Consider the following 26,154-nt stretch of genomic DNA (forward strand, 5'->3'; position numbering starts at 1 on the left):
ATGATAGCAGGAACTCGCATTTGATCCCCCCCCCCCCCCCACTTGGTCCTCATTATGATAGTTTGAAAAATGCGGTCTTATTCATGGGAAGTACAAACAGCAACAACTGGAGAAAAAAAATCTTGAAAATTAAATTAGAATAATGTAAGAATCTTGTGTATCTTGTAAGAACAATGTATGGAATCTTACGTAGGCGCCGTAGTGCATGACGCTGCAAGGTAAGTAAGTGCACTCCAAGCACATGTTTGGGTTGGGTGCAAACTGGCTTACAAAGCCGTCCATTACGTTTGCTTCGATTTTGTCGACGTAGTCCGCGCTGTCACTCCTCTGCTGCACGTGGGACATTCCCAGTGTGTGTAGAAACTCATGAATGGTGACGCCTACCTACACCAACGAAGTAATAATGTGATTGCAACACTTGATAGTGGCGATTGCGTCCGATGAATTATATACATAAAAACCTATCGAAATACATGTATTGCCTAACGTCTTGTATTCGGGATTTGATTGTTCATCTTAATTCAAATCGACAATTTATTCCAAGGTTTGAAGGTCTTATCTCACATTTTCCATTACAATTGCACGCATTCCCAGTGCAATAAATTGCAAAGACACATCATTAGATATCATGAAAAATAATAATTTTTGACCTTTTTTTTGCAGGGATTTCAGTCAAATATCGTGGTGACTGATAGATGAAAAAGGTTCTGAAGGTAGAGAAGACAGACAGAACCAAAGTGAGAATGGAAACTTCCAAAATAATTGTGCTTCTCGTAATTTCTCTTTTTTTAAAAATCGGATATTATGAGATATGACAGTTACATTATTTTCCCATCTTGCTATAGTTCAAGCAGAGATGTTAGGAGTGTGACCTTTTTTTTTCCCACCATGCAGAAATTAAAATGGCATTTCAAGAATCCTCCCAATCTTTCTTTTGCCACAAATATCAATATTGTCAATCGTTTACTTCTTATGCTTGAAGGAATTATCCGTTATTTGATGGGTTGAAATGAAAGGTAATCATAAACATCATTCACAATTTTGAATGAGTTTGAAGATCGAATTCAATTGGCGTGAACAAAAACATTCGTGTTAATTCTAACCCCCCCCCCCCAAAAAAAACAACAACAAACAAACACACACACACACAAAACAACAACAACAACAACAAAGAACAGGAATGCAACAACCGTCTGCTCAGCGTTACTTACAGTTGTGCACGCAGAAGCCTGAAGGTTGACCTTCTGGTCACCACATGTCCGTCCAATATGTGAATAACACCTGTTAAGAAACCATTTTTTTGATGATAGTTTCAAGTATGTTATGTGGACACCGCGGTGTAACAGCGCCACCATATTGGCAATGCCGAGTAATCGTTAATGCGAGTCACTTTAAAGGGGACCTCCGGAAGATTCTCAGACTTTTATATTTGAACAACTACATTCAGCAAAAAAAAAAAAAAAGTAAACACTTTTTCGAGTTCAAAATTTTCATAGAAGATTTTGATGAAAATTAACGTATTATATACCATATTAAAGGAAATTTAATAGGCTATCAACTTAGTAGGTAAATATAAAGGGAAACTTTACTCATGAGTGAACACATTTGTTTTTGCCCTCCAAGGAACAAAAGTGCATATTGCCAAAATTGACATATCGTCTTTCATTTTCAAATGCCCTTTTAGATAACAATGATAACAAAAGACCAGTTTAACACAATGAGAGACACGAATAAAAAACAAAACAAAATGAATTTTCGTTCTTTTTATCTCTTTATAACCTCAAGCAAAGTGAAAGTGGGAAACTTAAGGGCGGAAAAATAAGAATTTTCTGTCAAATCAAACTCCAATTGACATTGGGAGTAAGGGCTCAAAGATGATTAAATGAACGGAATATCTTTATTTCATTCGTTCAATTTAGTAATTTAAGAATTCATGAGACAAATTCAAGAACCAAATAAAAATTTTCCTTATTTGAGAAATCAATTCAAAATTCTACAATTTTTGTTAATGTGGCTTCTTCTCTCATTTCATTTGAATTAGGATTTGACAGAATATTCTTCATTTTCTTCGATATTTTCAGCCTTTATTCTTCTGGGCTTTAAAGATTTTACAGATATCATAGGTATATTTTTGCAACTGAACCCATGATCTTTATTGTGTTAAATTTATATTTTCTTCCTATTGTTACATGGAAGAGCATTTACGCATGAATGACAACTTGATCATTTTTTTTTTCAATTTTCACTTTTATACCTTGGAAGAGAAAAACAAAGGTGTTCACTCGTGCGAAAAGTATTCCTTTTCATTGACTCACCAAGTTGATACCCAATTAAATTACCTTCCATATAGTACATAATACGCTAACATTTCGCCAAAAACTCTATGAGAAACATAAACTTGAAAAAGTGTTTACTTTCTCATTTGTTGGGTATATAAATAGTTACACTGGGTACTGAGTTTCAGAATTTATAGTGACTGGATAAAGAAAAATAATGTTTTCAAAATTTGTAACAATTTGTAACATAACAATGTTTTCAATATTTGTACCAATTTTGTAACAATACAAGAATTCATGAATTGGGGCTCAAGGAAGCAGAACAAAAGAATTAGGAATGCATAGATTCTACACAGGTGAACTTGTTAAGCAAGCGGTATAGTAATGAAATTACACTGCTACATTTCAGAAATATGTGAGGCTCCTATGTCATCAACACTGTTCAGTGTAATTTGTTTAAGATTTTCAGATTATTGGTTTCTCTGCTCAAAGGCCACGATATTTCCACAAGTCTATACACGGAGCTGTTGATTTATGCACTACATGATATGAAAAAATGAAAATCGTCTGTAATGCCCCTTTAATAGGTAGCTGAATAAATGCAATTACACAATCGACTTGATTTCACACTGGCAAAATCATTTTGCCCATACCAATTGTTTTTTCCATCAAAACAGAATTCTGAAAATTTCAGACTTATTTTATTATAATCTCGGAATTTTCATGTATAAACTAACAACTAATGAATTACCATCTGTTTTTATCCACATGTTCAAAAGGAATCGTTCTATCCACTGTTATCCCACTCGCCAGAGTGACGCCTATCACCTTCCCCGTACTCGCACTATTTTTGCAAAGAAGACAATTATATATACTGGACCCAGATATTGGAATGATCTCCCTCTAGATATCACTTCTTCCTTATCTTTATTCACCTTCAAACGCAAATTAAAATAGTTATTACTTAGTGGATACACACTACCAAGCCTTTAGCAACCTTTTTATGCTCCCAGTCTTTTGTCCTTGTCCGCAGCACCAAGTTACTTAAGTTATTTCATGGTACCGATACATCTTTTAATAATACAGCATTTTTGTTATTCAAACACTGCGAGATTTGTATGCAGTCTGGTTTGTGCGATATCTATGTGGTTCATTAGTTTATTACTCATCTATTTTTTTTTGTACTGGTGTAATTTTAGTTGGTCAAGAGAAACATATCCGTTCTCCGTGTAAAATTATATGCCTATGAACTCGGGAACCTACAGTTTTACAAGCTTTACAGCTTTTATGTAGGCCCCATCATATTTCTTATACTTACTAGTGACATTTTCATACGATGTGACCATGTACATTTGTGTCAAGTATATTTTCTTTTTCATTTTCTTCTACAATCAAAAGACATGATTGTATATATTTTGTACTCTTGTTTTGTTGTCAATAATTTTGTAATGTCATCATTGAGAAAATGGAAATATGAAATAAATTTGAACTGAATTTGAACTGAATTTGAACTGAATTCAATCAAACAATTTTGTTAGCCACCAGTGAGGCTGAAAAAGACCCCCAGCTTTATTGCATTCTATAATTGATAAGCCAGTTCACCGTTCCAATCTGAGCATATGTATATAGTTAAAGGTCATTGCAGACCATCTCTTAAAATGGATTTTTTAGGGCTTCTGGTTCGCAAAACCAGAGTACGAGTTCTTTTCACTCAAAAAATCACCTATTTTCTGAACATGAGGTCCATGAGAGATACAGCTCACAAATCATACGGCCCATGCGTGCGACAAATAAAGCCCATGAGTTGGACACTAGGTATAAAAACAGCCCACGAGTTCGACAGACACAACACGGGGCTTAATGTGTCGGTCTCGAGGGCCTTGTTAGCTGCTCGAATTCATGGACTTGTATGACTCGTGAGCTGTACAACTCACGGGTTGTATGACTTGTGAGTTGCATGACTCGTTGGCTGTATGACTCATGGGTGTCGGCCTCGTGACGTGCACCCACCAATTTGACACTATGAACAACGGTATTCGTCAATTCAAATTCGTATATGTCTAACACCTCTGTTCGTATAGTGCGCTAAAACAAATTTGATTGCTCTTTGTGTTAAATTGAATGACCAACAGACAATGATGCATATAGTATCGTTGAATTTGAATGACCATTTTATGAATTTGATTGGCAGGAGTTTTAAATTGACTGGGATCCTATGTTCCCCAGTGACAAACAAAATCACAAGATATAATTTGCAGTGCCCGCAGCGCATTTAGGGCCATAATGGGAAGAGCGGGCAAATATTCGAAGAACTTCTTAACCATTATTTTTCATTTCCTCAGATGAAAATATCACAATAAACGGAAATCGAAAAGGAGACATAACCTGTCAGCCGTTTAATTTGTACATTTTATCCCGTGTAAACCTGTCATTATCTACATGCAACGGTCTAGCTCTTCAACAGGGGTTAACGTTTACACCTGTAAACATTTTTTTTTTACATTCATGAGAAATTACCCCGAATCAGATGACTGAACACTGACATGATGGGTTGAATCAGAACACGTGGTTTCCTGGAACGTAACATCCGGGATCTTGTTGGTTATTTCATTCACGGCTGAAGTCACTGTAGTTTGATCTGGAAATCAAAGACAATGACAAGTATAATATGGCAAACGTGTTTTCATACAACCTTCTGCAACGCTTTTAAATAAAATTATGCAAAACAAACCAACTAAAACAACCAACCAAATCAAATGAAATGAAACAAACAAAACTGCTAAACCGAAAAGTAAGCAAAAATCAAAACAACAATAACCCATGAGCGGACCACCTGATAAGAAGGGACATTAGATAATACGAACTGAAAAGAAGGACTAACATGATATGCAAGACTTGTAAACATGATGTTCACACAACGTAGTGACTATCTAACAAGTTATCGCTGATCGGGAAAAAAAAACAATGGGTATAGCGGTTCAGTCATTCACACACACATTTATTATAAACATGTAAAATAAAAATTATGTATTTGCCTATCATGCACGAGTGATTGTACTTCAGCATTGGAAAAAAGACTGACGAAACTTACCGCCATCAAAATTGCAGAAGGCATACCGAATAGCATTTGAGATGTCCCAGACCTTGAGGTTTGAAGAGCACTGAAAGAAAGTTATTGGCAAATGGCGTTTTCAGGTCATTCATTGCTTTAACATTTTCTATGCCAATGAATCAAAATGTAATGTGCACAAATTTCACACATAAACCTATGAACATGTAATATGTGGCATGTATTTGATTGAAAATAATTTTACTTTAGGGAGATTATTATACATTATTCTCGTCGCTGATATCTAATCAGGTGTTGCGACATAATAATTATTACAGAAGCAAACTGAGGGTAATTTGATTTTCAGGCCTTTTTATTTATTTATTAATTGTTTTTTTTTGTTGGGGGGGGGGGGGAGGAGGCGGAAAGATTTGTTATCAGATCTGTTTTTTTTCCCGTAATACTGTATAAATGTGCCCTGCAAAATGGTGGAGGGTAGCAGCCGTCTACGAATTTCGTAAAGGGGGGGGGGGAGAGAATATTTTTTGTCCTTCTTCCCGGTTTCATCTCATTTTTTCTCTTTTTATTTCTTTTGTTTTAACAAAAAATAAAGAGGATGCGCTACTGGGGTAGTAAGCACAAGCAAATGACGGCTCGCACTTTTCTGCCGACACGTAAAGCGCAGCTAATTATAAACCGAGCTGGACATAATGACGGCGAAATTTATTTGAATAGAAATGCCTTCAAATCATGCATGTTAAAAAAAAGTACGTTGCCAGAAATGCTAGGCATAGTATCATACAGTATATAGTATAATGATGTCAAGCACCATCAGACAAGCCTGTCAGACGAAGTTCATTATTGTATAACACGTTGTGGTACAAACTACTATGCACTTTTCAAGTGGAACAAAGCATTCGTCGTTTGCTTACCTGTGCCTGAAGATCGGAGAGCAAATTCCGAGGCGCAAGCGGAAGCAGACAAATTAAAGTGCACAGAAACATGAAATATGAGTTTCAATAGGAGACACAGTTCTATAAAAGGAATGATTGCCAGCTGCTTCAGATGGAACCAAAAATCTGCAAAAGTAAAACAATGCTGGATAAACGTGGGTAAATGTTCACTGGCGCTCTTAAACATGATTACATTGTATGTAAAACCCCTTACTTTCAGTAAAACTCACATCAAGTGCTACATTGACTGTACGTATATCTGCACACGAAGCCACTGAAGAGTTTGACTGCAAAGCAGGTTAACTCCATTTTCTGTTGATTTGAGATATTTGCAACTAAAGCTGATAAGAAACAAAGAAATTCAATTCAATTCAATTCAAAGTTTATTTCATTTTTCGACAAAACATAGTATGTTTCACTTCCTTTGATAACAGAAAATAAGATAAATAGAACATAGTAAAATGAAGACTTTACAATGATTGAGGACCTTATAGTAATCATACATTGTATATATAAATGATATAGATATATAAAGCATTTCAATCATACCTTTCAGAATATATTAGTTATGAGAAACCTAATTATTTTTATATTGTCATGCATCTTAAATAGAAATCTATATCTTGATAAGTATTTATGCTATTATAGGCCCCTATGTAACAAGACATTAGTGATATATCTCTGGGAAAGATTTCTCGTGCTCTGTCTGATAATGGAATTGCTTCAGTATGTCTTGTCTAAATAAGATACAATACAATGTATACGGTTCAAGGATTTTTGATTGTGGGGGATGTGGGGTTGTATGGAATTTGCTTAAGAAAATGAAATGATCAATAAGTTAAATGATTTTCACTAGTAAGAAATCTACAGTTACGTTTTTGCTGTCGCTTATGCCTATAATCCCCTTTCACAATCGGTCTGCGACCGTTTACACCCGTTTGGGCGCACGACAGGTTCCAACAAATTTCAATCGCCATTGATTTCATCATGTCACAGAAAGGCATTCACAAATTTGAACAGTTGTTGCACAACAAAAACGACTAGAAAAGACCGTTGAACGAATAAGTCGCATTTGATCGCATATGCTCGTGCAAGTGGTCGCGCGTTTATGCGGTCGTACGTTCACGATCGCTCGTGCAGCAGTCTCAATGGTCTTTGCACAAACGTACCCGTTCGCAAAACCAGTGTCTGGAGGTCGCTAGCGCACGTAGAAGTGCTGCACGAACTCCAGTCTAAACACAGAGCGACCATCGAGCCATGCGAACTCTTCCATCACACAAGTCGTGCAATGTTGTACAACACTCGTACGGAATCGCACAATGATTGGTCATAATTAGTGATCTTTATATCGCATCTGGGTTTTGAGCATGCATGAGATTCAGATGCGACCAGTCACTACCATCTGCGACCGCCTGCAGAGATTGCGTGCGCTTGCCAGACCCCACGCGATCGGTCGTGCAACACCCCTGAAAACAAACAAACAAACAAGCAAACAAAGAAACTGTTGCAGTCTCAAACTTGTCGCAGACCAATTGTGAAAGTGGGTTTAAGAATTTCACATTTATTTGATATTTATTATTAGAAAAGTCAATATTGCAAATTGCATGTAGTACCATGTAGCTTAGATGTGAACTTTCCAGAGATCGGAAACCTTATTTTGTAATGTCAAAGTCTTCTCTCCTCGCCACAGCTTATGTTATCACCTATAGACCAGTCAGAAATAATGAGGCTGAAACCTTTACCCAACCGCAGTGTATCAACTTACGTCCACGCGGTCACCAACGGAACAAGTCGACTGTGGATAAGAATAATACTGTCAGTTAGAAGGAATCCATACACATCCACACATACACTCTCATACATTTACGTATACATACTTATGTATATAGACATGTGTGTGCATATTACGTCTTTTGTATAAAATGCATCCACAGGCACACACACATCACACACATAGAATAGAGCGGTATATACGTAATTAGTATATATCACATACCGTATAATGTATACTTGGTACTGATATATATCTACATTATAACATTATACATGAGAACATTTCACCATTATCAGTCCATTTCAAGTTATCATTAAGAATTATTGCTTCGTATTTGTGATAGAATGTTTTGCTTCCTTCTTTCATCTATTCATTCTCTATTAGTCATCTTCTCTTCACATATCTTTTGATTTCTTTAGCAGAGCTAGATTTCCTATTTCATGATGGATTATGACTTTCGACATTGCGCTGACATTATCGATAATAGATGAAGTCATCTTATACACATAAAAACCCACATAGACAAACTGTTTCAAAGTCTTTCTTAAACACTCTTGCGTCAAAAATTCCTTTGAAAAAACAAATCAGTGGATTACTTTTCCCCCGGTTCATATGAATGGACAAAAGACAGAGATACACTGCAATCTATGACAGTATGAATTATGTATTACTGTAAAACTTCTTACCGATCGCTTGTATTCCTGTAAATAAAAAAAACCCACAAAATGAGTGAGTGTACAAAATAATATCACGATTGTTTACATAATACATGTATGCCTTATTAAGCACTTAAGATAACGAATTAATTCAAAAGAATGAACCTATCACCAATATTACTTACGCAAGCCATGCACTGACGTTACTTAACAGGGTATGCTATTTGCAAAGTTGGATGACATTGCGTTGTCACGATGAATTAAGGACGGTTTGATAAAGATGAATGTCCCGAATATATCATCAGCATTATACAAACAGAATGGTGAAAGTTTCATTGAAATCAGGCGGAACATCAAACTATTGAATTGAATTTCAAGGCTCCAATTAATGTTGTCAAGAAACACTGATCTTGGTCACAATTGCACATACATATTACGATGTCATCTCTCACAGCTGACCCAATAGTCATGATTTATGGTAGTGCGAAGGTATATAGAAACATCTCAGTATCCGTTGTTTCGATTTATAAGTCTACGACAACGATCCCGTCTTCCTGGCATCAACCTTTGCTGAATAATAATTGTAACTCTACATTCATGACATTGGTTTACTGCAAGTGATACAAGTCATTTTCTCTCCACATAGGGCCTACTTTTAAACAAAATGTTCAAGATACATTAATGCCTTGTGAACGGCAGAGGCAAACGAACATTTGGGGGGAAAAGACGGACAATGTACTGAGCAGGAATGAATGTGTGGAGTTGCATTAAATTCTTACCATGTCCTCCTGTCCTCTCTGCAAATGAATTGAATGAAACGAGAGACGGTCTTTGAGTAATAGATCATATTCTTCTTTCAAAATTGTTCCTGGGATTATTCTTCTAATAATGTAGATAATTTTGGCATGAAAAACAAGGGAGAGATTTATTCAAATTTCAGTGCATAAAGTAAAAGCAATATGAATTTTATACAGATACAAAGAGAATTACATGTTTGATGTATACACAATAGACAGAAGTAATGAAACAAGTTCAGGCGGTTGACTGCAGGTTCATCCGTATTTATTGCAACTCTAAGTTTCATGCAACCTCCATGAGGTGCAATCATCAGGCAATTGCCTAATGTTGTTTTAAGCATGAATATTTGAATATTGACATAAGTATTCTAATAACATTCAATGTAATGGATTCTTCCGGATAGTCAATGCGGGGATAGGATCTTTTTTTAGGACAAAGTATCTTTTGTAGGTACTTTATTCCGCAGAGTAGCCCATTTGAAAAAAAAGGCAGTGTTATTCAAAGTAGGATCCTCAATCATATTGTCAATTAATTTGTCTACAGTTATATAATCAACATGCCCAGTGTCTAAAATACATCTTACCTTATTTAATGGGTTACCATCTTCCTCCTTCTCATTTTCCCTCATTGCCTCCTTTATTGAAGAGAGAGAGAGGGAGAGAGAGAGAGAGGGATAGAGAGAGAGGATACAGGGTTCAAAATAAGTACTCTGTCAAACATGACAAACACGTCAATTTTTACCATATCGTATGAAGCAGTAACAATTGATTTGACAACACTGTGACATCCTTATATCATACACGCAGAGGCTTCAGCGAATCTTCCGTTCCTTTGATTTGGGCGCCGAAACAGACATACGTGGCGTTTTCTCGCTGTAGTTACTAGCTCTGTTACTCATCATGTACATTTATTTTCTCAAACAAGGAGGCAAACCGACCTACAAAAATGTTTTGTTGTTACTTGATGAAATATAAATTTACCTCTTTACGGCTTGATATCATTCATTCGCTCAATCCTGTCATGAATAATATGCATTTGTGCAAATTGGGTGTGGCCTGTTCGGCTCACGTTGGAGAGGATGGATCGAGACCGGGGACGACGGCGCTTGAGGCGAGGGAAGAATTAAGTTCTCTTGTTACTTTAAGTGTGGTATCATGGGGGTGGTGATTTATTTTTGTTGTCAGAATGTATGACATGTGATATTGTGCCACCAATATTTACCTCCTTTTGTTATTTCATCAGTTCATTATAGACTAACAGACATCACACACACGCACGCACACACAAACACAACAACAACAACAACAACAACAACAACAAAGTCTGAATGTTGGAGCATTCTGAAGAATTGCTCATGTGAGCAAAATGCAACAGTTGAACTTACTATTACACCGTCCTCCAGGCAGAATCATGAAAGAAAGAAAGAAAAAAATATCGTCAGAGCTTCAAAGTTTCACACTTAACACTTAAGGCGTGGGATTTAGGTCTCAGGGGTCGTTCTTACGCTCACAGTCTTGCCTGACACTTTTTTGTTTACGCCTCACAACCCACCTCCCCCAAATAATAACCAATATCAGACAAAACATTAATTTCAGTATGTAGGCCCTACCAGATCGCACGAATATGTTTGAGATGCTACAACCACCTAACGTTAGAGGGGAACACTCGCTCCCATAACCCCGGCGCCAATGTGCCACAAAAGTTTACACATAAATGCTCTCTCTCTTAAGGCATCTCTGTATAATAATTGTTTGAGAGGTGCGTCATGTACATAACACGGAAATGCTTATCATAACGTGCAATGGATACGACCAAGATCACAGGTAAGCAGCTATTCAACTTAAAGGATTCTAACTGCGACTAAACTCCTGTCACACATATCCACATTTTCATATTAATTGTACGTGGATTGAGTGTAACGCAAACTGGTATAAATGCCATCTAAGATGTTAGGGCAACATGATAATGAATAAGAACGCAGGTCCTCTTACCAAACGCTTGTATTCCTGCAAACAACAAAATAAGATTACAACCATGTATATTACCGAATAATGTTATCTTGGTCAGACTGTAATATATTCAGATATGAATAATAAGATGTGATTATTACTGTAATTATCATAAATACTCCATGTCAAAATGATTATAAAGTATGAATGTGTCTCGGCAGCATGAGCACATTTAAATAATTACAATGACAGACAATATTTTGAGTGTTAGTTTACTCATTATGAAAACAAAATTCATACATTTTCTAGAACAGTGGTTTTCACAAAAAAAAAGATGGAAAGGCCTTCACCAAGCACTATCATTATTGTAATGTTATAGATGACACTACAACGTTACGGCTGTTAGGGTTGGTATAATGACATACTGCTGGCAGATGTGAGAATGTATTGTTTGTTGCACATCATGGTATCAAAAAGCACTGTAACATTTTTCATATATGTTACTTGCTAAGCTGCTCACTTTCACAAGGTTATTGCGGCAGAGTAATTGTACAACAATCATGCGAGATTAAAAAAAAGAATGATATAAATTTGTCTTTAGCTCTTACCGTGTCTTGTGCTCTCTGCAAATGAATTGAATGAAACGAGACACAGTCACAGACTGAAAGATCATGTCCTTCTTTCAAAATGTATCTGGGATTATTTTGTGAGATGGATGATCTTCGTAGAGAAAATAAAAGAATAGGTATAAGGCCTATGCTTCAGAGCGAATAACATTTACGTAATGAAGAAATACATTTAGTATTATTACCTCCCTAAAGGATATCATATTTTCGTCGGGGTTTGTTAGTTTGTCAGTCTGTCGTTTTACAAATAATTCAAAGAATTGTGAACGAATTTGGATGAAACTTACAGGAAAGGTGAATAATGAGACGAGAAAAAGATAATTACATTTTGGTAGAGATCCAGACAACTGTCTGGAATCTGGAAATTTTTTTTTTGAGGGATTGCAATCGGTAAATACGGTCAAAGAAACGATGGAGTTCTTATGAGTTGATATTGAGAAAGAAGGGCGATTTTCAGCATGCATGTATGGGTGGAAAATGAGCTGCTTGGCGGAGTTGTGTGCTCTCTGAGTGCGTTTCTGCTTAGTTTTCAATGACATACAGAACAATGGGTCCTTCTATATATCCAGTGTGGAAATAGAACTAGTTTTCTTTTTGTTTATCTTTTTTTAGGACAAGGTGTCTTTTGTATGTTCTCTATTCCGCAAACACACAAATTTGACTAAGATACCGAAAAAATTAGCCACTTTTAGACATCTTGCTTCAAGCATACACTGCACACTGCCATGTAATATAACACGTATGTATAGTTATACAACTGAATTTACAAGCCTAGTACCTACAACACATCTTACCTTGAATGGGTGGCTTTCTTGATCTTCCTGCTTTCGTTCTTTCTTAAGGGCCTCCTTTATTGTCAAAAGAGAGGAGAAGGTAGTGTTCAATAGATACGTAATAAACATCAACAAAAAGACATCGGTTTTTACCGGATTTGTAACTCCATCAGAACCAATTTTTCAATTTTACAATCCTTGTTTTTGAGACTAAATAACTTCAGTGGTACTTCCATTTCTTTGATTTATACTCTGTAACAGACAAAGAAGATGTTTTCTTGTTTCAGTTACTATTTCACTCACCATACTCTTCTATTTTTGCAAACACCATTAAATAATAATCTACAAATCTTTTAAGCTTAAAGGGATGGTATAGTACTGGTGGAGATGAGGATTTGGCTTTAAAATTTTTGCGAGATAACATGAAACCACTTATGAAATAGTACGGAGCATACAATTATAGGAGGAATTCAAAATTCATTTGATGAAAATCGGTTGTGGAATGGCTGAGACATCCAAAAATAAAGTAATCAAAGCGATCGTAATAAAAGGTGGGTCCCACCTTTTAATAGGAATTCTCGGTCTCGGATATCTCAGCCATTTCAAAACCAATTTTCATCAAATAAACGTTGAATTTCTCTTCTAATTACAAGCATATTTCATATTTCATCAGAGGTTTCTCATTATCTCAAAAAGCAAATGTTAGAAATCTGGAGTTAGGTCTCAACCAAAACTATACAATATCTTTACGAAAATTTGACAAGCTTCCCGTTCCTGGGTTTTTATTCCTTTCTTCATTAATTCATTAATTAATTCACTCAGTCAATATATCATTATTATCATGATAACACTACAGACTGACAAACATAACATAAACATACGCATGATAAGGACTAAATCGTGAAGTATTCTAAAAAATAAAATTGTCCATGTGAACAAGATGTAAAAGCAAAACTTACTATCTCCTTGTCACTCTGGCAGAATCGTGAAAGAAGGAATCGAGAAAGAAGGAAAGAAAAGAAAACAACATGTTGGAACTGCTTCATATGCATTCATGCAAGCGCGTATCGTAATGTTATAATAGGTCCGAGTTAAATTGGTTACGGTAATTATAAACACTTTTAAAATCTACGCCTCTATAGCACCAGAGAACGAAAGCATTCTTACGGGACCCTCGCAGTAAAGTTCAAGCGATAATATACACTTGTTCGCCTTGAATTCATACACTCAACATTGTTCATGTTTTTGGTGTTTGTCATTAATTTGCTTCTTTCTTTATTGATGTTTTATATGGGGGTTGTTAAATGTCAACAGGAGAAAGTGTAAAAGTGGAAAGAGAGAACAATGGCGAGGGATACCATCTAAAAACAAAGAATGACATTTAAAAAAAGCAAAGGCTAATTTTAGACGCTGAAGAGATATAGCTCAGCCTTTTTGCCAGATACATTTTGATTTGCTATATAGAGTAAAGCTTTGCAATAGATTCGAAACAATCTTATCATTCCCTTTCGAAATTCCTTGCGCCGGGGAAAGTCAAATTATAAAAGTGATCAAAACAGGAAATTGACAGGTGACTAGAAACGACAGAAAAAAAAAATCGGATAGTCTAATAAATCGCGAAGGATTTCGCAAACAGTGAAGTTATAAAGATATTAATGTTTACATACGAAACAAAGAAAGCCAATTAACGTACTTGCATTTTCAACGAATGCTAATACAGAAGCACACATATACACAGCACACGCACAAAATAAACATATCTGGTTCTACTCTAAAGCAACATTAATTGTTGTAGAATCAATATCTAACAGTTGCAGGTATCCTTTTGCAGTGTTATAAAAACAAGACAATTTTGAAAATGTATAATATGTATGTATATAAACATTGAATAATTATTTTGATTCTGCCTCCCTCTTAAGGAAATGCAAACATATTTGAGAAAAAGATACTCTTTAAATAAAAGAATATCCCCTACTGTCTCATTTTGGTATCCTTGATGTTTAATTTTGTGCGAAATTGACGTTCATTTTGATTCAATATAATGATTTCCAACCAACAAAACAGCGTAAAGTATACTATTTACCAATCATACTTTTAACCAATATAAAAAAAATATATTAAAACAATCTAGGTGATTCACAGTATAGATTTTTTGTTCAAATGCATTAAAAGAGAGAATCAAATCCTACTTTGCAAGGTTGACAGAAAGGTATAGAGTAATTACAGTACGATGGAAAGAGCGGTCCACTCAAAAATAGATCTTATAAAAATGTGGATCACAACATTGATACATGTATTATACATATATCATCTTTGTACAGGAAGGAAATTCTTGAGGTTTGAATTTTCTTCAGTTTGTCTCCATCATCTAACAAATAAAATTTACATGATTGCAACTGCTGATCTGTAATTAAAAAAAACATGTCGAAAATAAAGGAATTTGTTAGAGGGAGACAAACTGAAGAAAATTCAAACCTCAACTCTCGCCCCTCTGTATACTTACAATGACTTAAATTCTCTTACATTAAAGGAAATTCTTTTCGTATTTTCTTGTACTTTTCGTACTTTTCGTACTTTTCGTACTTTTCGTACTTATTCGTACTTTTTTTCGTACTTTTCGTGCTTATTCGTACTTGTTTTCCCGTGTAGTGATACTGATTGCAACCAATAACCAACTATTTTGTATATATATATATATATATATATATATATATATAGAGAGAGAGAGAGAGAGAGAGAGAGAGGAGTTTATGAGATCATTAAGAAAGTCTTGCATTAGTACATTTGCTTACAAATTGAATATAAATATCAGAAAACTACTTATTTTCTCATTGATATCATGTTGAATTTGATGTTTGGGGAATGCTCATACAGTACTCTCTGCGTAATCGGATATTGGTTAAAGGGGTACTCCGTTTAATTGGGTAGTATTATAATGTCAAAATCAATTCCAATGCACATTAAAATTACCTGATAATCGGGTTGCCTCTCCGCATAAATGGGTAAACAGTTTCTTGTAATCTAATTTCTACCCACATTTTATCGCAGATATAACACTTTTAGAAATCATGAATGTCAAATTTTTCACTGCTAATCGCATTCTCTGCTTAATTTGCAAAGAAGACCGATCATTTGGGGAGTGATTAAACATGAAAACACATGTACCAGTACCGTCTTTCCACACGTAAACGAACATAGCTGGCACTCACAACTGCATAGAGAGACAGGAGTTGAACACACTTGCGCTCGTATCTTGCTCCGCAACAACATTCACAATATGAGAAGTTGGCAAAGAAAATCAGGCCATGCACCAGCTCCATAATTTTGCTTTTCTTCAGTCACTTCTCGAAAAGTAACTCATCGTTCTACGTGACTAGTGCACGCAAAGATACGTGTTCATTTCGGGAAACGCCTGCGTGTTAGCGAGTAGTCTATAGTCAATTGACAACGTTTTCTAAAGACATTTGTCCATAAAAAGAGTGTAAATTGGTGCTCGTGACTGAGCAAGTGTAAGGTATGTATAATGTGCTGTGCAATTAGCACGCGTTTTAAGCATACGGTGTAGGTGTTTGGTGCAGTGTACAATGCATGTACATACACATTGTGTATGTCAATTGTGAATGAGACGTGTTCTACTGTTAATCGGGTACTCCGCTTAATCGGGTAAGAAACGCTCTGCTAGAGCCTATTATGCGGAGAGTAGTGTATTACATTTTCGCAAGATACAGTAACGCATCGACTTTAACATATGATAATGTCTTACTGTAAACGTAGATATTTTGTGCTGCCCAAACAACCCGAATGCACGACCGGCGCTAGAAAAGAAACTACTATGATAATCATTATAGTAGTTTCTGTCAACATGCGCTCAGAATCAATGAATAGAATATTTTTAGGGCATAATTAATGCACCCACAAGCACTCGCACCAGGGAGGAATCAGTGACGAATCCCACACATTGAAACTATAAGGTAAGGCCAGTGTGACTACCTCTCCTAGCTGTTTAGCTTTACAAATTACCCAAATGTTATTTGATTAATAGCTTTAAAATGTTTCGTTTCTATGCACACAAATCCTTTGGAGAGATGAATGAAACCCGTAACTACAGCAACATTTTTCCGTGGTACATGACAATATACTAAATTTTTTTGTCCCGAAGATGTGCTAAATCAACGAAATCCCAAGACATATCAATAAAAAAAAAAATACTGCGGACATAATATAGATTTTTCAGGGTAACATTTTCTTTGCCCAGTTAACAGCTACTTCTATGAGACATATAGTCATTGGAAGAAAACATGTCACTTATTTGTCCTTACCATCAGCAGTGCATCTAACACCGTTTGTAAGCATGTATATTTACTAATTTGCTGTATATGTATATACACACACACACACACACACTCATATATATATATATATATATATATATATATATATATATATATATACAGGGCTCGACACTAACGGTGGCCCGGTGGCCCGGGGCCACCAAAAATGAAAGTCGGGCCACCAAATTTCAAAACAGGGCAAATTTGGTGGCCCGCCTCGGGCCACCAATTTTTTTTGGAAAGTATGTCAATAAATTCGTAACTTTTTGCGCCGAAAATTAGCAGTTAAATTTGTTCAAAGGATGGATGAAAAGGACTGAATGAATGCCTGAGAGTGAATGTTGCAAGTTTTATGAGTAGATATGTCCAACTTCTAATTCTTACTATCAGAAATCTTAAATATTTGACTCATTAAAAAAAAAGGACTGTTAATGTTTTTATTGGGTTTTTTTTCGGGACACCAAATTTTTCTCTCGGGCCACCAAAAATTTGAAATTTATGATTTTGGTGTCCCCATCGGGCCACCAAACAAAAAAGTTAGTGTCGAGCCATGATATATATATATATATATATATATATATGTGAGATATGAGATACATATATATATATATATATATATATATATATATATATGTGTGTGTGTCCTGGTTTAGTCCATTGCCAGAGACTCCAGCTCTCCCGTTTTCGACGGGAGATCTCCCGCCGAAAACCCATATTTGCAAAATCTCCCGTTCTCCAGCTTGAGATTTAATTTCTCCCGCCATGGCTCTGTGTCTCCCGTTTGAAAGGATTACTTACTTATTGCTATCGTATGTTGAAAAAAATAAGCCTTATATAGCACGAGAGAGCATCTAGAACTCTAGGAACTTCGCGCTTCGCACACATCAACTTGGAGTCTCCCGTTTGGAAGGGGTTTCAGGCGGGAGAATCTCCAGATCAGAAGGTACTTTGGGTTGGAGTCTCTGCCATTGCTGTCACTTTATATATATATAATCATACATATACTGAGCTCGATATTAGCTGCAGCCCGGTGGTCCGGAGCCATTCAAATTTATTGTACATGTTGATTGCCCGATCAGCCACTTATTTTTTTTTTCCTTTTCTTTCGGGCCACGAAAATTTCAGAATTCAAAGATTTCTATTCAAAGATTATGCATAAATGTATACATAACCATGATCATATCTCATTTCTATAATTTCAAGTACTCACCTCCGGGAAAGGCAAGGCGAGCACAGATGCCACCACGGCCACGACCAAGACGCAGGTGATGAGAGCAGCTCTCATGGTGGCTACGGGGCAGGAACTGCGAGTTCGTCACAAGTATGACAAGTGGAAGACTGGATGGAAGGTGGTGAGGGGCTTGTATCTGATGGTGATCGGACCGACTTGACGTCTGAGTCTGGAATTGGTGTCCGCCCAAGATCTCACCCTCTTTTATATATGGAGGACCGGTGCTACAGAATGACGTCAGTGACAGGATATTATATCTTCCTGAAACGCGTGATGGAGTTCCGTAATATATGAATATGAGGCATCGATTTTTCCTATTGTGCAAAAATGTTATTACCGCGTTCAAATATTGATTGCCTTATCAAAGAAAATAATACTTCAGTAATACTCCTGTCATTCAACGATCCATTTTCCTTTCAGATTTCAGATTCAGATTTCTCATTCAGACAATATCAAAAAAGCTTTAAGTTGAAAATGAAGCGAAGTGGATAAGGTAAACAAACAAAATGTATATACTACCTGTGATGACGGTCAGGAATTCAATTAGACCTTTTGAGATGTGGAATTCCGAAATGTCAGTCGCTCATTGTCTCTCTGAGTATATTAAGCCGAACTTCGCTTTTTAGATTAAAGTAATACATCTCTGAATAAAAAACTTTCGTTTTAATTATTCCATCAAACATGCTAATTAAAACCGACTGGTAATTAAAATCTGGCATGAAGGGTGACAATGTCCATTTTGATACGAATTTTGCTTATTTTTTTTTCTTTGCACTTGAGGTTAAGAACAGTTTTGGAGTTTGTAGATAGAGGGCTATTTTTTGAAGATGATAAATGGAAGAAGAGAAACTATTCAATAAATTCAGCTTTGCCATAAACTGGGTGCATTACCCATTAAATTTCAGATAACATGCTCGAAGCATTGCTAAAGTAATTTCAAAGCAGTTTTTTCAAATGTTTTTAATCTTATGTTTGCATTCACCTATGAATCATATGATTTTTTTTTTCTTTTGATTACACAATAATCTACAAAGAGGGGGGAGCGGCGGAAGATTGTATTCTGTACTAATAAAAAATTCTTAAAACATGATAATTTAGATGTAACCGTTCATATTTTTCTGTTGCACAAACAAATCGAATGTACGGGCTACCCCCCCCCCCCCCAAAAAAAAAACAAAAACAAAAACAAAAACAAAAACAAAAACGTAGAAAATATACAGTTTGCCAACTTTCGCTCAAATGAATACTATACTATAGGGCACATCCACACACACGCACTCGCACTAGATTGCATCACTGATGACTCCCACTATTCAACACGATCAAAATATGCACAGAAAAATTGAGAAGATATTTTCGAGGGTTACGGAAAACGCGATGGACTTTCCCCGTTTACATCCCTAACTCTTTTTTTAAATTCATATTTCATCTTGGCATTCCGTTAATTCATCATTTCTACATCCCACATTTCAGTGTTATATCATATATTGAAATGGAAAGTTGATCATTATTGACTTACCATATTTGGGTCCTCCTTCAAGAACCACGCACGAAGGGAAGCAATAATGATTAAAGTGTCAAAACTGTGTCGTGTTATACGAATCCTATTTCCAACAGACACTATTCAACTTGCTCATATCAATGTTAGCATTCTGACATATGATTTTTGAACTATTAAGGATCAAAAGTGGGAAATATCTTTTTAAACAGCTAGTATGAGACGTGACGTCATTGGACGACAACGTGGTGACATAAAGCATTTGTCCTTACTATCAAAAGTGGATCTGAACACAATTTGGAAATATTTATGATAAAAATGTGTTTACCTATTTTCTATACAAGTAAAGACGCACACACAAACACACACACATATCTATACAAAGCTAAAGGAATGATGAACATGAGACATCGATTTTCATGTTGTGTAAAAAATGTAATTACTGTGTCCAGATATTGACTGCCCTGTCAATCCATAACGATCCATTTCCTTTCAGATACTGTAAAAACAAAGGAAATGAAAAAACACCATTTAATCGAAGATGAAATGAAGTGGATAAAGTAGACAAACAAAATGTATATATTGCTTGTAATGAAGGTTGGGAATTCAATTAGACCTTTTGAGACGTGGAATTTTGATATGTCAGCCTCTCATTGTTTCTCTGAATAACTGATATGACGCCGAACCTGTTTTTTTTTTCAGTCCAAAGCAATAAATCTTAAAAGAAGAAATTTCTTTCAATCATTCCATCAAACATGTTAATCAAAACCCGACTGGTAATCAAAATCCGGCATGAAGGTTGATAATGTCCATTCAAATACGGATTTAACTTATCGAGTTCAAATCTAAATCGATTCAGATAGCTCAATCCTACACCTAACTGAACGTTCATAAGAATTAGAAGAAATGTTCACTGGTAGCATTTCTATATCATGGGTAATTCTTAATTTGAATTCAGTGTGATGTAACTTGGCGTCTTCAAGATTTTTTTTTTCTGATATGCATGTCAAGAAAACAAAGTTGCGTTTGCTATACCCGGTTGCTCTATCACCTGCAAAATTTTTGTTCCTTTTGCGGAAACTAGCATTCTACTGTTCTGTCTAGATATAGGAAATAAGGTTGGCTCAGGCCATAAACTCAATTGACATGTTGCGACAAGTAGAGTGTAAAATTTGTATCTATGTTACGTTCTTATGTGATTTTTTTTTTTTTTTAACTGACAGATCTTCAAATACGGCACAACTTGGTGACTTTGGGACGAAGGATTGCTATTGAGAATACATGAGGAAAATATACGGAATTAGGCAGGATTTTGTGGAATCATTGAAAAATAATGCTTGTTATGAAATCGTGGTCTCCACTAAAATCTTGTAAAAAAAATGTCGAATGATTGGACGGACGATAAGGAAGACAGTAGGAGTATAGTAGATTTATATTATCCTGTTCAACTAGAAGATTCAACTCTCTCACTCGAGGATATCGAGAGTGAGTACATTGCTTTTTTAGGATTGTAAGAAAAGGAACAATATATATTTATAATTAAGGGAGAAAGGTTTGCGGTAACACCATGTGTACGTAGTCCTTATCCAGATCGTTGCTTGGCAGAGGAAAAACCTTGAAAGAGGAGAACTGAGGAGGGGGCGGCATAATATGAGGTTGTAAGGCGGGCAAAAAGTGAAGAGTGGGAGACAGTAATGGGATGGAAGTTGAAGTTGCACTAGTGGAATAGATACTCATGATTCATATACTAGTCGAAAATGATAATTTGAAAGTGATGCAGTAAAAGTGATTATGCAATGGTGGGTATGCCCATAAAAATACCAGCCTCAGAATAATTCTGCATGAATGTAAACGTGCTCAATATGAAGTCCCCTGGCAATGAATATCAAAGCAAGAGCAATGTGCCAGCTGAACCTAGTACACAGGGATGTCTTTGACTTTTCACTAGATCACCGTTTTCAAAAAGTACGTTAAAGAAGAAATACTCATAAATAATTAAGATCCAAAAGAATAAGAAAAAAATACCCTACACAACGTTACAAAATGAAAAAAAAATAAAGAATAAGATGTGACATATAGAATTTTCACATTTTTGGGTGTGTGTGTATGTATATATATATATATATATATATATATATATATAGGGTGGCCCAAAAAGAACGGAACACCTAAGATCTTTAATTACAGCAATATTGTTGAAAGTATGTCATTACTTTGCTTACTTTTGGAAAGTCCATTCTTTTTCCAATAAAATGACACCAAGTTCTTTGATTTTGGTTGATGCGTAAGGATTTTAGGACCATTTTTGTGAACGCTTGCAATTTTCAAAATGTGATCATTTTGCACTCTCACAGATACCGAAATCAGCGATGATTCAGCTTGCCATAGAACCAGTAGCGTTCACAATGCTTGGAATGTGGACACCAGCTCTTTGCTATGAATGGAAGAGAGAGAGAGAGTGGGTGGGGCGGACAGTGTGATTGTCATTGTCCGTTATCATTGTGAATGAGACGACCTGTTGGGCTTAATGAGATGCTAAATTTAGCTGGAAAATAGCGAGGTTTATTCAAAGGCATGATTGGCAGTGTTGACTTGAGTTCATGAATGGCTTAGGAATAAAGCACGTACTTTTGATTAAGTATACATTGATAAATACAGAGAGAACTGAAAATGTTACTGTGTCGGTTTATGAACGAATTAAGAGGTATCTCACCCGGCTTGAAACTATAGTTCGCGACTGCAGAGCAGTTGCAGAAATGTCTCCGCTAGCCTGGGACTCTGAGAAGTCTATTGTGAAATTACGACGTCACCGAGCAGTCGCAATGTGGCTGACCGGTTTCAAAAATTATCGATCTGAGCTTTCTGACGTTTATGATTATGTTCAGATGGATGGAAACTATAAAGAAAAGGAAGCATAATGACGATTATGAATTAATTAACAAGACATCTATGAATTTGCTTAACTGGTGCGGGCGCGTATCCAGGATTTTGCAAAAAAGGGGACCCGAATTCGGCCGAATCCACAAGCACCCGGCTTCTTACCCGAATACTTTATTTTCCATGCCAGCGACGAAAAGCGCGAAAAGGGGAGCCGGGGGGGGGGGGGGGGGGGGGTTTGCTGGTAAAAAAAAAAAAATGGCCGTGAAAAAAATCATGCATACTTACAATCAAAAGTACTTGCCTTATTCCTAAACCATTCATGAACTCACGTCAACACTGCCAATCATGCCTTTAAATTAACCTCGCTATTTTCCAGCTAAATTTAGCATTTCATTGAGCCCAACATGTCGTCTCATTCACAATTGACAACGGACAATGACAATCACACCGTCTGCCCCGCCCACTCTCTCTTCGATTCATAGCAAAGAGCCGTTGTCCACATTCCAAGCATTGTGAACGCTACTGGTTCTATGGCAAGCCGAATTATCGCTGATTTCGGTATCTGTGAGAGTGCAAAATGATCACATTTTGAAAATTGCAAGGGTTCACAAAAATGGTCCTAAAATCCTTATGCATCAACCAAAATTAAAGAACTTGGTGTCATTCTATTGGAAAAAGAATGGGCTTTCCAATAGTATGTAAAATTAATGACATATTTCCAACAATATTGCTGTAATTCAAGATCTTAGGTGTTCCGTTCTTTTTGGGCCACCCTGTATATGCATCTAGATCTGTTATCTTCCACTTCTTTTTTCCTTTGATCCCCAGTCTAGGAGACTAAAATCTTTAAATCTTTTAAAAAATGAAAAAGTAAGTAATCCATTTTCTCTGGTATTTTTGTAGGCCTTCATTGATAGTAGAACTATGTATACTATGAACCTAAACTTGTTTTGTCCCTTCCTATTTCATTTTGAGTCAAGACAAATTTGATATCGCTGGCCTAAACTTCAACAAATCCTTATCAAATAATTAATTTGCAGTAATTGCTATTTCACTTTACCCGATTATCTCAATGATTAATGAATAAAATAACGTATGCAAGTTAATAAAAACAAATAATATTTTGTATGATAATCAAGCCTATAGACAGATACTGGGAACGTAAATGCTACGTAACCTCCTTCAGCTAATACACATCCTGTAATCGCGAATAGAATTTTCGGCTGCTACCAAACCATTAAACTACAACTCTGCATTCTGCGTGTAAATTCAGGTTGCATTCACCGTTAATATGCTTAAAATTATCAAAACACTTTTATGTCAAATCTGTGGAGACAAATCAGTTAGAGATGATAACCTCGTCTTTGCTTGTCAAATTAAAACACGGATTTATGCGTTTATAGTAACTCAGTTCAATTATTTCATTTTCAACAAAGAATATCAGTATACAGAACACAGCACGAAGAAAAGACACCCAAATATATGAACATAAAAAAGAGAAAGCTGTGGATGTATGATATCAACTAAATTATGTTGAAAATTCTTGGAAATTAAGGGGGAGCTAACGACCACAGCTTGTGATAAGCAGTCCCCTCGTGCGGACATTATTTTCTTTTTCCTTGTTTCTTTTTATATTCTTCGCCGTCTATATTTACTTACTTCATAAATTGTCATTCTTTTCAATTGTAAATATCCAGGAAAAAATTATCTCATATCAGCATCTGGGGACCTATACCATATAAACAAATTGATATGTATTATTATTCCTCATATTTCACTCGTTTAATTGTCTTCTTAACTGCTGTATTTGACAATTCAGCCATGCAATTTTTTGTAATGTTATGGTTTATTTGTTAAAATTTGTAATATGGAATAATAAAAAAACACACAAACAACCCATTATCAATAAGGTGCAAAGATGTAACCAAATACGAGCAAAAAACAAACAAACAAACAACATTCATAAAGTGTCAACAACACATCACACATTGACGATAAAACTATAAGATCCTACAAAGTCCTTTACAAGCCCTATGTAAAAAAAAAAAGATCGTTATTTATGTTTTATTTATTTTGGATATCAGTTTGCAAATAAGAGGGCCACCAGGGCCCCGTTGCAAGAAAGTTGCAATCAATTGCAAATAATTGCTAATTTTGAAACAACCATTCTGATTGGCTCAGGGTCTGCCCTATTAAGAAGACATGCATGCAACAATGATTTTGATTGGCCAGTGACAATCAGTTGCAAGTTGCGTTTAAACGCAAAGTTTCTAGCAACGGGGCCCAGGTCACCTTGAACGGGGAGTCAGTCTCTCTCTCCCTCTCTCTTTCTTTCTCTCTCTCTCTCTCTCCAACATATTACATCTTCAGCTGAGATCCAAAAGGGCTTTATCGCATTTGTTGTTGTTGTTGTTTTTTTTTTGGGGGGGGGGGAGGGGGGGGGGGTTGGGTGGGGGCGGGGGGAATTGAGTTATTAAATTGCATCATGCTGTAAAGCTCGATCTCCTCTATATCATGGTGTCAATTTTAGATCATTTTCATTCTCACTAAATGATAAAAATGAAAACCACAAGGGCTTTATTTTGCTCTATATTATTTTGGAAAACAATGTGTATAAATCTACCGACTTTCGATTTTCGAACTTTTCATGCCATGAAAATTGAATATGTCCTGTTTCTTTACGCTCAAATTAATTTTTTTTTTTGTAGATAGCGATAGCGTCCATCTGGTTCTCAGCTGACGACATATAAACTTTACTTTTTTGGCAACCGGACAAACACAGCGGTATCGTATACGCATGCAAGAAACGATACGGAGGTGAACTTGTTCGTCTCATTCACAGATTTTTTTTTTTAAATCCGGAGAGAGAATTAATTATATAGAATAATGACGTATGGAATTTTAATTAAAAACGGAGTGGCCTTCATGATATCTTTCGCGAAAGTGACGCCTCATTAGACTCTTTGTACAACTGACGATTATTAAACATCTTTTCAGGGTTGTCTTTAATAAAAGTGCCGTTCAGTGTTTGAGAGGAAAAAAACTCATGCTGCCAGACAGTCTCCATTAGAAATGGTTATTTTATTTATTGGAATGAGAATATTCTGGGTTAGAGTTCGATATTCAGAAAAAGAAAAAAAGTTTGTTGTTCCAAAGGTTCGTTTGTAAGTAGTTTTTTTTTTCATGTTCACGTTTTCGCACTTACATACAATACAACATTAATGTCATGTCATCAGCTGGTATGTGCCAGGCGAGAGAAAGAGAGAGAGAGAGAGAGAGAGGGGGGGGGGGGGCTGGGAGGGAAGAAACAGCTCAAAAAGTAAAAACGTTCATATTGAGATATGAATTTTCCTCAATTTG

The 26,154-nt window shown here is 36.0% G+C and overlaps 2 protein-coding genes across 8 annotated transcripts in view; both read right to left on the reverse strand.

Annotated features, from left to right (window-relative positions):
* Positions 1 to 5,434, reverse strand: part of LOC139737878 (blastula protease 10-like) — a 29,200-nt gene extending 23,766 nt beyond the window's left edge. The window contains exons 1-4 of the mRNA XM_071648550.1: positions 5,368 to 5,434; positions 4,794 to 4,914; positions 1,212 to 1,281; positions 190 to 384 (exon numbers count right to left, since the gene is read on the reverse strand). Of these exons, the coding sequence (XP_071504651.1) occupies positions 190 to 345 (156 nt within the window). The 5' untranslated portion in view covers positions 346 to 384; positions 1,212 to 1,281; positions 4,794 to 4,914; positions 5,368 to 5,434. The remainder of the gene's footprint in view (positions 1 to 189; positions 385 to 1,211; positions 1,282 to 4,793; positions 4,915 to 5,367) is intronic.
* A 2,316-nt stretch (positions 5,435 to 7,750) lies between these two features.
* On the reverse strand, positions 7,751 to 18,578 carry LOC139737889 (uncharacterized). 7 transcript variants are annotated; one of them, XM_071648561.1, is made up of 10 exons: positions 18,396 to 18,578; positions 13,814 to 13,828; positions 12,876 to 12,929; positions 12,064 to 12,078; positions 11,498 to 11,512; positions 10,891 to 10,902; positions 10,090 to 10,140; positions 9,488 to 9,505; positions 8,739 to 8,753; positions 7,763 to 8,073 (listed from the first exon to the last, which is right to left on the reverse strand). In XM_071648561.1, the coding sequence occupies exons 1-10, from the start codon at positions 18,468 to 18,470 to the stop codon at positions 8,035 to 8,037; spliced, it is 309 nt and encodes a 102-aa protein (XP_071504662.1). In that variant the 5' UTR covers positions 18,471 to 18,578; the 3' UTR covers positions 7,763 to 8,034. The 7 variants fall into 7 exon arrangements, with proteins under 7 accessions (XP_071504682.1, XP_071504700.1, XP_071504694.1 ...); XM_071648581.1 differs by lacking the exon at positions 13,814 to 13,828 and having other exon boundaries at positions 7,751 to 8,073; XM_071648573.1 differs by lacking the exon at positions 11,498 to 11,512 and having other exon boundaries at positions 7,757 to 8,073.
* Positions 18,579 to 26,154: the final 7,576 nt, after the last annotated feature.

This window comes from Diadema antillarum, unplaced genomic scaffold (genome assembly GCF_040938485.1).
Source record: "Diadema antillarum isolate AM-2024a unplaced genomic scaffold, OU_Dant_1.0 scf00000029, whole genome shotgun sequence".
NCBI classification, from domain to species: Eukaryota; Metazoa; Echinodermata; class Echinoidea; order Diadematoida; family Diadematidae; genus Diadema; species Diadema antillarum.

Coding starts and splice junctions, on each gene's coding strand:
- LOC139737889 (XM_071648561.1), bottom strand. CDS start 18,470: ATGAGAGCTGCTCTCATCACCTGCGTCTTGGTCGTGGCCGTGGTGGCA.